The sequence below is a fragment of the Scophthalmus maximus genome, chromosome 4 (genome assembly GCF_022379125.1).
Source record: "Scophthalmus maximus strain ysfricsl-2021 chromosome 4, ASM2237912v1, whole genome shotgun sequence".
NCBI lineage: Eukaryota > Metazoa > Chordata > Actinopteri > Pleuronectiformes > Scophthalmidae > Scophthalmus > Scophthalmus maximus.
The window spans coordinates 28,989,007-29,004,050 of NC_061518.1; the positions used below are offsets into that span (position 1 = coordinate 28,989,007).

Below are 15,044 nucleotides of genomic sequence, written 5' to 3' on the forward strand. Positions count from 1 at the left end.
CTTTCTCTATATGTAGATTGCAAAGCATCCACTTGACCAGTGGTTTCAGACTTTAAGTGAGATAAAACAATCATATCAATTGGATTTCCTAGTGTTTATCAGTCTGCCAGTTTCATAACATGCAAAAAAAAGCAATTTAAGGGTTAGGGTTTGTTCAGAGTTAATCCGCTGTGAGTTCAGGCCAATCATTGTCTTAATTCCACGCCACGCCTCCCTTGCATCATTGTCCTTCAGCAGCTGCTCCACTTCAGCTTTGTCTTCCCTCTTTCTTGGTTTATTTGCATCTGCGTATATCTCTGTACGTCTGTCATTCATTTTTAAAGGATGGAGTAAACCACGGTCATGAAAATCTGTCCAAATTGCCCACGGCAAACATGTGGGCCTAAGTGAAACCGACAGGAGTTCTGTGTTTGGTAAATTCACGGTGTGTCTCCTGGTATAGTGTTAATGTACAAACACACACCTCCGATCATCTTTCCTCTGGCCTGTTGGTCTCTGTCCTGACATATGGGTATCCCCCATATCTTCTCCCCTATAGATCTGGCTGAGCTGACTTCACTGGTCACTTCATCCAAGCCATCAACCTGTCTTTTAGATCCTATTCTATCAAGGCTATTTAAGGATCTATTACCTTTAATCAATGGTTCTATATTAGATCAGATCAATTTATCTATATTAACAGGCTACGTACCAAAGCCCTTTAAGGTGGCAGTGGATGATGCCATTTCAGCTGCAGACATTTGAGTCTTTGGAACAGTCTGCCAGTTTAAGCTTCGATTAATAACTAGTGATATGATTAAAGGCTGGAGTAATGGTAATTTTGGCTTTTCACATCTTGTTTTTTTAGTTCACTCTAATCTTTAAAAAAACATTTTCTGTCGCAGGTAACTGGTAAAGTTTATTTTCCTATTTAAACTCTACATTTGAATATCGTTATAAATAAAAGTTGAACCCACCTGTGTTTGGTCGAAGCTGTGGCGAGACCGTGTCCTCTCAGGTGTGTGTGCATGTGTGCAATGCTTCACTGGACTGAGGGTTAAAATAGAGGAGGTGCTTAGAGGAGAACCACCTGGAGGACTAATCTTTTGTCCTACAGTAAACCCTGTCAGCTGATTTACTCACACACACAAGAAGTCAACAGAATCATCCCGTCTGTCTACAGTATGATTCTGCTGTTAACTGTGAAGTCAGGTCAGCTGGACTCTTTAGGGAAGATCATTTTTTAGTCTTGTATTTTCATTTTGCACAAGAAAAACTGTTATACTCTTATCAAACGTGTAGAAATTGAATAAAGATCTGATGAAGAAGAAGAGTCTTCTCAGTTACTGTTACATATCATACATGCTGATGGAGCCGCTGAGGTTTTTGTAGTTCGTCTTCGGAAATTTGTAGTTTCTCCCTTCGTCTTCAGTTTTTCCATTGTGCTCATCTCTCAGCCGAGATCCTACCAGCAAATCAGTCCGCTCTCTGTCTCCACAACTTGCTCCATTTTCCACACCTACCTGTGCCAGTACTCCGCTTTGGGGTCCAGACTCGAACTGAAACTTAACAACCGGTTCTTATGAGGCCGGTACCCACCACGCCTGATCACAACACAGCTTCTGGTGTCTCACTTGGGTCCCTGAGCCCTTGCCCTGCTTACAGGCAACATAAATGTAACCCAATGACAAACAGAGAGTTGAAACAAATACAGAAATACATTTATTAAAACAATGTAATGTCCTGTGACTGAGTAGATGATAAGATTATTTTATCATTTATTTTCATTTCCACTATTCCTATTCCCTAAAATAGTGTGTCAATCAATGCCAATGCCTCTGTTCGGAGGCAGCCTCATCACATCTCAGGCCTGAGATCCAGACTGAGAGAAGCTGGGTCACCTGGTGAAGACCTCCACCCCTGCTGACTGAACAACTGAACGTCAGGTCCATCAGACTGCTGCTCAGGGTGGTGGAGGAGGTGTGGGCGTCCTCCGAGTGTTTGCTGAAGATCGTTCTCTATCTGACCACTGGGATGATGAGTGTGAGTATGTCTTTCCTTCACTGTTTGTCTCACCTGCTTTGGGAGTTGCAGGACAAGGAGGACATCCTGCTGTCTCTCAAGACCCCGGAGCTGGGAAAGCAGCCGATTACATCAGTGTGAAGGTTTGTAACTTGCGCTCCCTGGCAGGGGTGAAGATGTCGGGGTGGACAGAGTTCTTTGACATTGGGACGACCCTGTTGGCAGTCCCTGTACAAAGTGACCTCCAGAGGAGGATTGTACATGGGGCCATAGCTACAAACATGGATCTGGTGCACCTCGGTCCTGGCACAGGGGACAAGTTTGCATTCTGTTCTGAGACTGAAACCATCCATCACTGCTCCAGACTGACTCCACTGTTCAGACGGCCGCGGTCATGGTGTCAGGGTAACGGTCTGTACTACCTGGCCAACTACCACTAGGGGCCAGAGGGGTCAGGGGTCAGAGGATGTTGACTCAGGGTCCAGTTTGCTTTCTGTGAACTGACACGACTTTGTGGACATGTGGGCAGTGAAGGGCGTTCTGTGTTCAGTCCAACAGAACTCGCTGGTTCTGAATTTTTTTATACTTTTTGTTTATTTTTTACGATAATATAATAATTTATCATTTATGTTGTAATGAGTGATAATGATGAACCTTGTGTGAACAGAAGTAGAAATGAAGGTATTTTGAAAAAAAAAAATATCTTTCTCTGCCCCCATGTATTTACATTTACATGTGATTTCTCTCAGGATCCAAAACTTCCATTATTATTATTATTCTGTTAATCATTATTAGCATTACATTTTTATCATTATTATTGTTATTAACAACGTCAGTGCATCTGTGTCAGTATTTTTTTTGTAATCATAAGAATTAGTCTGATAGAGCTTAAAGCAACTGCTCTTGCATTCTTTGATTTTTTTAGTTTTCTTTATAAGTGCATTTGTAAAAACGACCCTGGTTTTTCTGGTGAATTTTTTAATAAAAGTTGTTCTCAAAAATCAATAAAAGTCTCTCTCTCCTCTCACCAACCGCTCTCAGCAAATGTTCTGGTTCTGTTAAGAGTTTTCTTGCTGTTAAAAGGGAGTTTCTTTTCTCCTCCAGTCTCAGAGGTCCTCAATGTAGGAACCGTTGTGTTTCTCTGTAATATTATGAGGCTCCACCTCACTATGTAAAGTGCCTTCAGATAAGGTATGTTGTGATTTGGCGCTTTACAAAGAAAATTGAATAGAATTGAATTGAACTGTTAATTGGTCTCAACTCAATCTACATTTGATCAGGTAGTTGATCACTAGACCATTTACACAATTAGATGTTGTCACATGAACAATGGACGTCAAGCAAGAACATGTTTGTATTCAAATCCTAAATCTCCTCCTACATCAAATGCTTCTATCTTCAGAATGTGTAAACTACAGGAATGTCACCTGTGTATTTGAGTGAGCATGCAGATTAGCATAATCAATGGCCCCAAAACATCATATAAGGTTTCGCTTCCCGCCTCATGTCAGGAAGAGTTAATTCATGAAAGCAGTGTAAAAGAGAAGACGTTTACGAGGTCGGAGATTGAGTGCGCTTGTTGTAAGAACCGAATCCTGCTTGTCCGCAGGTTGACAGATGTCACAATTGGGGTGAAATTTTAAGAAATGACCTGAAAAGTTTCGTGACAATCAATTTATATTATAATTCAAATTGTAGAAATAAACAGAACAATGTAAACATGAGGTGAAATCTATATTTTTTATATACATTTTATTTCATTCATATACTTAATAATTGCTTCACAGTGACGAAAAAACAACCTGAGAGTAGAAAAACTTTATTTGTTTAACAGCAGATGATCTTACGCGACTCCTACGACAGGTCGGGACAACTCTGTCAATTCTGTTCGTACCCGAAAGAAATCTCAAAAAACGGGGAAAAAACGGTGAATGCGGGAAGTTCGCACGATGAGGGTTAAGTTTTTTATGTTGGTGATGTCATCTGAGGAAAACCACAGCATCAACCCTCATGATCCGACTATCGATCAGCTCCACGGAGTTATCCACACATTTTGATGGACAGCCGAGAGTTTTGTTTTTCAGTGGGTCTCAGCGTCGACGGAGTGCAGGGCAGAGGCCCAGTCCTGGTCCGACGGAGGCTCTGGGAGAATCCAGCTCTGAGGAACCCGAGAGCCATCGGGGTGATCTGCTGCGACCGTGAACATGTCCCACCCTCTCCTGAAAGACAAGCACGCCGCAGTCCAGACACGTTCATCTACGTTCATTTCACCCCACCAACCATATCAAAGATTTGTCACCCCCCCTCCCCCTCCAGGACAAGGTGGTAACAGAACATTTTACCTTTTACCTTTCCTTTGTCTTCTATACCCTTCAATACTGTAGGCTCAATACAAAAGGGATGACTGTAGTATAGCTTTCAACTTGTCTTCATCCAGAGATTAAAAAGGTCCATATTAGTCTTAGTCATATTTAGTCAGTTTTCTGTTTAAATTAAACTCTAAGATGAGACTTTAGTGTCGGATCATTTCAGGCTTCAGCAAACTGCCTTCACATAAGATGGATGTCATCCCAACTACCAAGTGAAATCTAACTCCTAAAAATATGGGAAAAGAAGGTAACCAGAAAAAGAAAAGCCCTCACAGCCCGGCGAAAAAACTCCCCCATAATGTTCACTTCTGTCACGACCGTTGATTTGATTCCTGCCGCGTTACACGCGCAGGTTTGGTCGCTGGAACATTTGTGCTTATTTGCGTCTCACGCGTGAATAACACAAATATTTGCCCGTTCTTCATTTTACTTTATTCAAAAAACCTCCTCTGAACACACATACACAAAGGAAAAAAAACCAAAACATACATACATATACACATATATACACATATATATATATATAAATATATATACATATACACATATATATATATACACACATATATATATATATATACACATATATATATACATACATACAGTATATAGTTGACTTGTTGTGCCTCACCTGACTTGTATTAACGTGTGCAGTGAGCGTTGAGCCTGGGTGTAATGTTCTCTGAACGGCTGCAGGACAGAATGGACAGGACCATCATCTGGGAAACAAATCAGAAAAAATGATCATTACCGACAATGCAACAATCATACACGTACACATTATGCGACTCGTGCGGTTGTGAACCCGCTACCTCCGAACAGCATGGCGTCCACTCGGAGCTTCCTCTTTGACTGCGCGTCCTTCTCCTTCTTCGCCCGCCTCTCCTGCTCTCTCCTCCTCTCCTCCTCCTGCTCCCCTTCCAGCATCACCATCAGGGCATTCTCCTCCGCAGAGTAGACCCCCGTCCTCCTCTTCATCACACCCCTCAGCCGCGCCAGTCCGTCGCTGAACGCCTCGTCGCACTCCCGCTCGGTGTTGATACCTGAAACACACACGACAAAAGTCACGACAACGGCTGCTGTGTGAAGTGAAAGGAAGTCAGATTGTTCATCGCCCTTCCAGAGGGCTGCAGGTCCTGGAGGAGTTCACTCTACCTTTCCTGGCTGCCGCCTCTTTCCTCAGCCCGCGCAGTTTCTCCAGCGATCGCAGGACGTCCTGCATCCGCTTCAGGTCGGCCTGTTTCTTCCTCACCTCGGAGAGGACCAGGTCCGCGGCCAGCTTCAGTTCCTGCTCCTGGGACACAAGACACACGCGGAGGCTTGGTCATCGCCGTGACGACGCAGCATCACATATTACACTACACACTTTATATTCTTTACAACGACGACAACCGGATGGTCAAAGAGGATCCCAGAGTTCAGGCCTCGTGGTCTGTTAGATGACCTGAGCACTGTGTTGGATGTTGTGAGAGATTACATCATAGCATCAGGTCACCATATCTTTGTCATCACGTGGCCTCTCACCTTCTTCCTCTCCTCGACGTCACGGATCTGCTTCATCCTCCAGGCGTCGATGGCCGCCTCTTTCTCGGAGGCGACCTCCCGCCTGTGCGTCTCCTCCTGCCGCAGCAGGTCGCCGGTCCTCCGCCTCCGGCTCCTCCTCCTCCCGACGCGACTCACCTGCTCCCGCAGCGTCTTTAGACCGTGTCCGTCGCGGAGGCGCTGCACTTTGTCCTGGAGCTCGCTCTTGATGCTCAGGACGGTCAGATAGTCGCGTGTCCACAGGCAGTCGTTCTCCACGTTGTCTGTCAGAGTGCGACAGGATTGTTCCAGCGCGGACACGAGCTGCGCGGCACCGTACAGAGCCTCTCTGAGTCCCGGGAGCCCGACGCGCCGCGGCCGCTGGTGCTGCGGGCTCTGCGGGCCCTTGGACACCTTGACCCGGCGCTGTAGGAAGAGACGGAGCCACTGTGCGTCCTGCTGCCTCCGGAAGGCGGCTTCGTCCTCGGGGCGTGCCGGTGATGCCCCCGGCCTCGGGTCGTGGTCCTGACACCGGGGAGGAGGAGGAGGAGGAAGCAGCCGGTCGCCGAACACACCCGCCTCCCGGAAATCATCGTATTCCTGCTGCCGGTGGTGACCGGAGTCGGACAGCGGCTGCGGGGGGCCGCCGAATGTGTTCAGGAAGTGTCTCGGCGGAGGACAGCCGAAGGTGGGCGGTGGGATGGAGGGATCGAATCCATACGGAAGTGCCAATGTATGTCCTCCGAAGCCCCCGGCTCCGGTAGTCGGTCCGGGCACATTGGGGCCAGCGTATGCCGGTGAAGTAGTAGTCCACCGAGGAGTAGCGTGGTCCGGCTGCGAGGGAGCCCACTGTGTCGGCGGCCTGTTGTCGGGGTACGGGGTCTCCACGAAGCCGCTAGTGTACAAACCGTGGGTTTGTGACGGAGCCCGGTGCTGATACGAGTAGTCCATGTCCGAACAACACACGGACAACACTCTTCTGCTTCCGCTTCCGCTTCGCCTTCTTTTATTGTTTTATGGCGGTTGGTAAACAACGAATTGGCGCATTACCGCCACCTACCGGTAAGGAGTGTGGATCAGGATAAAAAAAACTAAAAACTAAACAAAAACCTACAATATTATTATATTCTCCCTTACACCTTTATTCCCCTAAGGTATTAAATGACTAAAACACGAATTTTGCTGTAAAATGTCCACAATATTTAGGTTCCTCTTGATCTTTCTGAGGTTCTGAATGAGTCGTGTTCTCTCTGTCCCATATTTTTGACAGTATACTATGACATTTTCTATTGTTTCCTCTTGTCCACTCTGGTCACAGTTTCCTGGGTTATGTTTTCCTATTTTAAATAGTGTAATATTAAGTATGTCCAAATCCAAGTCTTGTTATGATTGTCTCCTTTTTCTACTTCTTCTTGTACTTTTCATCTCTCCCACTTTCATTTGCACTCCGTAATACCATCTCCCTTTCCTTTCCTTCTCCCACTGTTTTTGCCAAAGGCTTCTCAATTTCTGTTTTATCATTCCCCTGTGTGCTATTTCATTTCCTATTACACCCAAAGAAAGCATTTGTTGTATTTCTATTAAAATGTCTTCCTACTGTCTGTGCGGCTGCTACTAATATTTAGTCATGATGAGCTTGAGTCTGAAGAAATTATTGTCTTCAGTGGTCTTATTTCTTCAACCCATTGTGCTGCTAATAGAATTGCCAACATCTCCCCGGTGTATATTGATAATCCATCACTGATTCTCTTCCTGCTTGTGACATTGAACTCTGGTACTGTTACTGCTGTTGCTGGTATGCAATCAGAGCTTTTTTTGATGCGTCTGTGTAAACCTGTACATAACCATAATAACTATCTATTCGTTTCTGTACGCTGATCCAGTTCATCTTGTGTCTGTTCTTTTCTAGAAGTGTTGAATCCACGGTGGCATCTGGGAGTATCCAAGGTGGAATAACTGACAACGGTACTATTGGCCTGAAATCTTAATTCCTTTTAACTTCCCATCCAAAACTTCTCATTCTCCCCTTTCCCCTCTTTTCCTTCCTTTGCTGCTCCGTCTTCTTCTTCTTCTTCCGGTGTGTGGGAGTTTGGTGGTGAAGAGCGAGGGAAGATTTTTTCGTACTTTTTCTATTTTTTCTAACTGTGTATTAATTGTATGATCGTGTGTTAGTTTGGTGTTAGTTGTGTTGGTTTCGTGTTGTTTGTTGTATAGTTTGTTCCGTGTCCTCCCTTGTCCCTGAGGCCCGGGGTGAGGCCACAGTGGAGCAGGTGCTACTCGCCGTGGGAGAGCAGGCAGGACACGGGAACATCTCGTATGCCTCTCGAATGAAGCTGTGGTCGTTTTTTTCAAGTATAAGAACCTTGTGACACAGGTCATTGAGAACGGCCTGACTTTGGACGAGGAGTTCATTCAGGTTTCCCCGCTGGCAGTGTCGAGGTTTCCGCTCGGTCGGTCTGGGATGTAAGAGCGAGAAGCTGAAACACGTCCAGTCTCTGCGGAGACAAGTATTCATGTTCCTGGACTCGCCCACTCACACACTGGAGGTTTCCTTCCGTGTGAAACACGAGGAGGGGTTCTACATGGTGTACATGAGGTGCTTTGATTGTGGAGATATGGGGCATAAGAGGGTCGCATGTCCGCACAGATACAGGGCTGACGGGGGAGAGGGGGGCGGGGCCTCGACCGGGGGATCCGCTGCCGGTGCGTCCGATGCCGCAGGGTCCGAGAGAGAGAGAGGGGGAACTTTGCAGGCGGAGGCTGAGGCGGTGGCTGCGGAGAAGGACTAGGGTGAGGCAGGAAGAGCTGAGAGGGGACAGACAGGTGAGGTGGGGGGACAAACTGGTGAGGTGGGGAGACAGATAGGTGAGGTGGGGGGACAGACAGGTGACGTGGGGGACAGACTGTTGAGGTGGGGGGACAGACAGGTGAGGTGGGGGGACAGACTGGTGAGGTGGGGACAGACAGGTGAGGTGGGGGGACAGGCGGTGAGGTGGGGGGACAGACTGGTGAGGTGGGGGGACAGACTGGTGAGGTGGGGACAGACAGGTGAGGTGGGGGGACAGGCGGTGAGGTGGGGGGACAGACTGGTGAGGTGGGGGGACAGACAGGTGAGGTGGGGAGACAGACTGGTGAGGTGGGGGGGTCAGTGCAGGGACAAACTGGTGAGGTGGGGGGACAGACAGGTGAGATGGGGGGGTCAGTGCAGGGGGAGGCAGCTGAGATGGAACAGGGGAGGCTGCAGTGTGGTGCTGGGCAGCAGGCAGAGCTGAGCAGGAGTCAGGTGATTGAGATGGAGGCACTTCATCTCTGTTTTTCTCTGTCCATCTTTTTCCTGATCTCTCCCCTTTCTATTTTTATGCAGAACTTACAGGTGTTGTCTTTAAATATAAACAGGGGTAGAAGTGCTCAGAAAAGAGCTTTGGTGTCCGAGATCTGTGGACAGAAAAGAGCACATGTTATCTTTTTGCAGGAAACACATAGTGACAGCCTGAATGAGACAGATTGGGGTTTATGATGGGAGGGGCCACGGGTGCTCAGCCATGGCTCTAGCCTTAGTGCTGGAGTCGCCATCTTATTTTCCAAAAATATAAATGCAAAGATCATATCCAGCACAGAGATCATGGCAAAAAGGGCTCTCCTGGTGAAGGCAGAGATACAGGAGTTTATTTTTATTTTTATTTATATTTATGCTCAAAACAACGGTCCTGAGCGTTTGGCCCTTTTTCAATCCTTAAAGCACGTTTTTAATAGTATTGATCAGGGGTAGTGTGTTGTACTTGGGGGGGATTGGAACTGTTGCACTGCCACTTTAGACAGGACAGGACAGGAGCCCCATCCTCCGTCATCCTCTTTTCTTTCTAATCTGGTAAAAGAAGCTGACCTGGTTGATGTGTGGAGAATGAAGAATCTTTTAGCAAGACAATACTCATGGGTAAAAATATTAGATGGCGGAGTTAGTGCTGCCAGATTAGATCAATTTTACATTTCTGCTTCCTTTAACACACGTATTACAAAATGTCAAATACTCCCTGTTGGTTTTACAGACCATCATTTACTTTTAACAGAAATAGTTTTATCGTCCACTCAAAAATCAAGATCTTTTTGGCACTTTAACGTTAAGCTTTTACATGATTTCAAATTCTGAGAGAATTTTAAATTATTTTGGGCGAACTGGAGATCCAGCAAAGAGGATTTCCCCTCCCTCACTCAGTGGTGGGAGGTAGGAAAGGGTCAGATCAGGGTGTTCTGCCAGCAGTACACCTCTTTCTCCAGTGCAAATGTCAGGAGATCTTTGGAGAAGTTAGAGGCTGAGATCATAGACCTGGAGAGTGTGTCTGGGCCAAGAAATGACTTATTACGCTCAAAAAAGCAGCAACTAAACTGGTTTCTACAGGAGAGAGCTAAAGGAGCTTTAGTCCGAGGCCGTTTTACCTCTCTCAGAGACATTGATGCCCCAACTACTTTCTTTTTTAATTTGGAACGATCAGTGGCCCAGAGGAAGCACATGGTGTGTCTCGGACTGCCTGACGGAAGTTTGACCTCTGAACCGGCCGTGATGAGGAAGCATGCAGTGTCGTTCTATACTGACCTGTTCAAGGCAGATGACTGTGATGTGGATGCTGCTGCAGAGCTTCTGCAAGATCTTCCACAGCTGAGTCTTGGGGAGCGTGAGGCCTTGAGCTCGGACCTCTCCCTGGAGTAACTAACTGCTGCCGTGTCTCGGATGGCCTCTGGCAAAATTCCAGGCATGGACGGATTACCTGCTGATTTTTCAAAAAAATTTGGAACATACTGGGCAACGACCTACTGGACGTTTTTAAAGAGTCTTTTAACACAGGAACTCTTCCTGCCTCTTGCAGGCGTTCTGTGATCTCCCTGCTGCCCAAGAAGGGAGATCTGACTCTACAAAAGAACTGGAGACCAGTAGCTCTTCTATGTACAGATTATAAAATTTTATCAAAGGTTTTAGCAAATAGACAAAGTATTTATTGAACGGTTGGTTGGTGCTGATCAGTCATACTGTGTCCCTGACAGGTCCATGCTGGATAATGTATTTTTAATGAGAGACATTTTTGATGTGTGTAATTTGTACAAAGTGAATGTTGGAATAATTTCTATTGACCAGGAAAAAGCGTTGGATCGTGTAGATCATTCCTTTTTGTTTGCCACACTGAAGGCGTTTGGTGTCGGGGAGCACTTTCTATCATGGGTGAACCTAATGTACAGTGATGCATGTTGTGTTGTGAAGGTGGGGGAGGGCTGAACTGTCCGATACTGGTAAAGAGAGGGATCAGACAGGGCTGCCCCATCTCAGGCCAGCTCTACAGTATGGCCATCAAGCCTCTTCTGTTTAGGCTTAGAAACAGACTGAGGGGTCTCCGCCTGCCTGAACTGTCCCACAGCCCCCCTGTGATTGTATCAGCTTATGCTGATGACATAAATGTCTTTGTCCAGGGTCAGGGGGACATTCAGGAGCTAGAGGGCAGCTTAGCACTTTATGAGAAAGCTTCCTCAGCTAAAGTTAACTGGGGAAAGAGTGAGGCGGTTTTGACTGGCCAGTGGAACAGGGAAAACACTCCGAGTCTTCCTGGGAATCTTACCTGGGGAAACAAAGGTTTAAAGGTCCTGGGAGTTTTTTTAGGGAGTGAGGACACAGAAAGGCAGAACTGGGAGGGAGTGCTGGGAAAGGTGCAAGGTAAGTTGTCTAAATGGAAATGGTTGCTACCCTAGTTGTCCTACAGGGGAAGAGCTCTGATTGTCAATAACCTGGTTGCCTCGTCTCTGTGGCACAGACTGCAAGTGCTACCTCCACCACCGGGCCTATTGGAGCAACTGCAGCGGCTGATCGTGGACTTTTTCTGGTCGGGGGCGTCACTGGTTGCGGGTGCTGCGGGTGTCGCAGCTCAGCGGCTGCTGTACAACGTCTCCCTCTGCTGGTCGACTGTGGCCCGGCTGCTGCTCTGGAAGGCCGGGCAGCTCGGCCTCGATAAGTAGCTGTTCCTGTTAAGATCATCTGACTTTGACTTGTCTGGTCTCACTCCATTTTACTGCTCGGTGATGGATGCCTGGAGGACTCTCAGTTTCACTCGGCCTCCTGACCCTGAACCTGGTATGTGGCTGTTTGAGGAACCATTATTTTCCAACTGTTTCCTGTCTGCCAGGACTGGTTTCTCTTCAGCCACCCTGAGAGGTAGGTTTGTGGAGGCCTGCGTAGTGAAGCTGGGCCACCTCATGACTGCGTCAGTGGAGCGGTTGGCTGAAATCTCGGGAATCAGGTCAACCAGAGTGTTGCAGAACCTGGTGGAGGAGGTGCTACAGTCCCTATCGGCTCCTCTCCGGGCTCACACTCAGAGTCGAAGTCTGGCAGACCAGTGGACTGAAGGCCACAACTATGTTTTCCCCTCCCTGAGTGTGAGTCCGACTGTGGAGGGGTGGAGCGAGCGGAGTGGCCTGCTGCTTTCAATGAAGACGCCAGCACTGGGAACATTCGGCTCCTGTGGAGGGAAGCAGCTCTACTCCAGCTGCGTGAAGGTCCTGAACCATCGGTCACTTGCAGGAGTCAGAGAGTTGAGGTGGACTGAGGTTTTTGGCTCAGACGTTTCCCCAAAGGTAGCTGACGGGTCCTGTATAAGCCTCCTGTTGAGAAGAGGATGGCTGACATCCAGTGGAGGATTATACATGGAGGATTAGCCACAAACAGATACCGAGCTCGCCCTGGACCCGAGCACTGGGGAGGGCTGTCCTTTCTGTTCAGTTTCTGAGACCGTAGAACATCTGGTGGTGTCTTGTCCTCGATTGGCTGCTCTGTTCAGGCTTGTGAAGGAGTGGGTGGAGGGTCTAGGAGAGTTTTTTTCTTTTCCCCTCTTTGTTTTTGGTCCCAACTATTCACCAAAGAAGAGGAAAACCCAGGTTTTGATAAATTTCATTTTTGCTAATGCCAAACTAGTGATATGGAAGCGTAGGAAGAACATGAGGTTGGGAGCAGGCTGGACCGATGCAGTCCTGTGTCTGAGGGGTTTGGTAGATGCCAGACTGAGGATCGAGCACTCTTTTTTCAGACTCACCTACAATATAGATGGTTTCAGGGTTGTTTGGGGCATCAGGCAGGTCCTGTGCTCACTGGGGGACGACGGCTCTCTCGTGCTGAACCTTTAGCAATATTTAGCTAAAGGTTCAGCAATATTGAGTTTTTTATTTAAGGATTTGTTTTGAATACTTTGTATAAATAAAGTTGCGTTAAAAGTAAAAAAAAGTCTTCTTCTTCTTCTTCTTCTTGAGTTTTTTGGCGATTGGCAAACAACACATTGGTGCATTACCGCCACCAACTGGTGTGCAGTGTGGATCAGTTGCTATATATTTAAAAACAACAAACAAAAAAACGTATATCTTCTCAATTACATTAGTTTGTCTTTTTTATGGTATGATATATCTATAAAGATGAAAGCTGTCCTCGTCACATTTCACCTGTACAGCCGCTGTTGTTGTCTGCCCCCCATTTGTTTCCAACTACACAACTCATCACATTTATTTACTCTCTCTCCAATTCTTGATTATATCATTTGAGTTCTACTTAATATTCTTTTATTTGAGAAGAAACATTGTCTTTGTCTTATCAACAGAGAATCGAAACCCCCATGACCATTCTTCTACTTTTATAATGGCCGCTGCAGTTTCTTGACAACAAAATCCACATTTCTTCCAAATTGCCACATCATCCGCAGAAAGAGAAAACCTCACCCCATTCCTTATTTCCATAAAAACATCGTTTATCATGATGGAACTCAATAAAGGGCTTACTATGCTTCTTTGAGGTGTTCCATTATACACAATACATTTTCCTGAAAAGTTCATTCCTATTCTGACTGTTATTGATGTTCCTTGTAAAAAGTCTTTAATCCGCTTATATATTTGACTTTTGAAACCTAATTTACACAGTCTGATTAATAATCCCTCTCCCCACATCAAATCATATGCCTTCTCTATATCAAGCGTTTCTAATTTCATGTTCTAAACATAAAGCTGGATCCATGGTATTTCTTCCTCTCCTGAAGCCAATCTGGTATTTGGATATATATGTCCTTTATTTTCTATATGATATGTTAACAGCTCATTTACCATTCTCTCCATTATTTTGCAGATGTTGGACGTTAAGGCGAATCTTTTCCTGGTTTGCGTATTGGAACTACAACAGCCTCCTTGCAGCTTTGAGGCAGTTTCCCACTCTCCCAAACTTTGTTATATAGTTCCAGTAGAATATCTTTGGATGAATCACTGAGATGGTTTATCATAATGTAAAGAATATGATCTTTGCCTTGTGCTGACATCTTGGTCTTCTCGAGAGAGCGGTTCAGTTTGGTCTTTGTAGCCAGACTAATACTCAAATGTGTATAAGTTCATTTTTGATTCCCAGACGTGTTACCAACAGACCCAGAGCAAAATACCTCAGGACGCAATTGGATAACGCTACAACCAGTGAGAGCAACAAGTCATGTGACGTCTGTTGAGCAACAGCCTCGAGCAGAGAGATGTCTGTGGTGTCTGTGATGATGACTCCACAATGTCTGTGAACCAGTGTTGTCGTTTTTGGGGGAGAAATGTAAAAAAATATCAGGGATCCACACCGAGTCTGTCAGAGCAAATGAAATGAGCTCCCAGAATTCATCTGGGTCTCCTGCAGTCAGGGCTGAGCTGAGCCATGAGCTGCTGACATCATGGACGCTATGTTCAGGGATATTATAAGATTTTATTCCATGTTCGTCTCCGGGAGCATTCAGCGATTACAAGACTTCTCTCCACTACAGTGCAACACTGTCTCCTCCTATGGTCACCTGAACCATCAGGACTTCATTCATCATGTACCATATATATATTGCAGCATATCAGATAATATATGTGCTGATGACTCTTTTTTTTCTGAGATTTGTAAACGTTTTACAAATATTAAAACTTCATGACTAAAGATATACGATATAAAGGACTATGTTTATAACCGGGGGATGTTTTTATACTGCAGTACCACGAGTGGCCACTGGAAAACATTTCGGTCGGGGTCTCAGATAGATATACTATTAATACCTGGATACCGGATGTGGCCCAGACAAGATGGCGGCGCCTCCACACTCCGGAGCACCAGGTGGCGGTAATGCGCCT

General features: G+C 46.2%; 2 protein-coding genes across 4 annotated transcripts; one reads left to right on the forward strand and one right to left on the reverse strand.

Moving 5' to 3' along the window:
- Nucleotides 1-3,722: 3,722 nt before the first annotated feature.
- On the reverse strand, nucleotides 3,723-6,903 carry pdcd7 (programmed cell death 7). The gene is made up of 5 exons (XM_035627953.2): nucleotides 5,895-6,903; nucleotides 5,526-5,664; nucleotides 5,183-5,413; nucleotides 5,002-5,089; nucleotides 3,723-4,220 (listed from the first exon to the last, which is right to left on the reverse strand). The coding sequence occupies exons 1-5, from the start codon at nucleotides 6,840-6,842 to the stop codon at nucleotides 4,082-4,084; spliced, it is 1,545 nt and encodes a 514-aa protein (XP_035483846.2). The 5' UTR covers nucleotides 6,843-6,903; the 3' UTR covers nucleotides 3,723-4,081.
- Nucleotides 6,817-14,840, forward strand: LOC118302095. 3 transcript variants are annotated; one of them, XR_004790460.1, is made up of 3 exons: nucleotides 6,817-6,953; nucleotides 7,801-7,856; nucleotides 14,032-14,840. XR_004790460.1 is itself a non-coding variant. In XM_047331669.1 (3 exons), the coding sequence occupies exon 3, from the start codon at nucleotides 11,952-11,954 to the stop codon at nucleotides 12,582-12,584; it is 633 nt and encodes a 210-aa protein (XP_047187625.1). In that variant the 5' UTR covers nucleotides 6,817-6,953; nucleotides 7,801-7,856; nucleotides 11,687-11,951; the 3' UTR covers nucleotides 12,585-14,021. The 3 variants fall into 3 exon arrangements, 2 of the variants coding, with proteins under 2 accessions (XP_047187625.1, XP_047187624.1); XM_047331669.1 differs by lacking the exon at nucleotides 14,032-14,840 and adding an exon at nucleotides 11,687-14,021; XM_047331668.1 differs by lacking the exons at nucleotides 6,817-6,953; nucleotides 7,801-7,856; nucleotides 14,032-14,840 and adding exons at nucleotides 9,123-11,589; nucleotides 11,687-14,021.
- The last annotated feature ends 204 nt before the right edge of the window (nucleotides 14,841-15,044 follow it).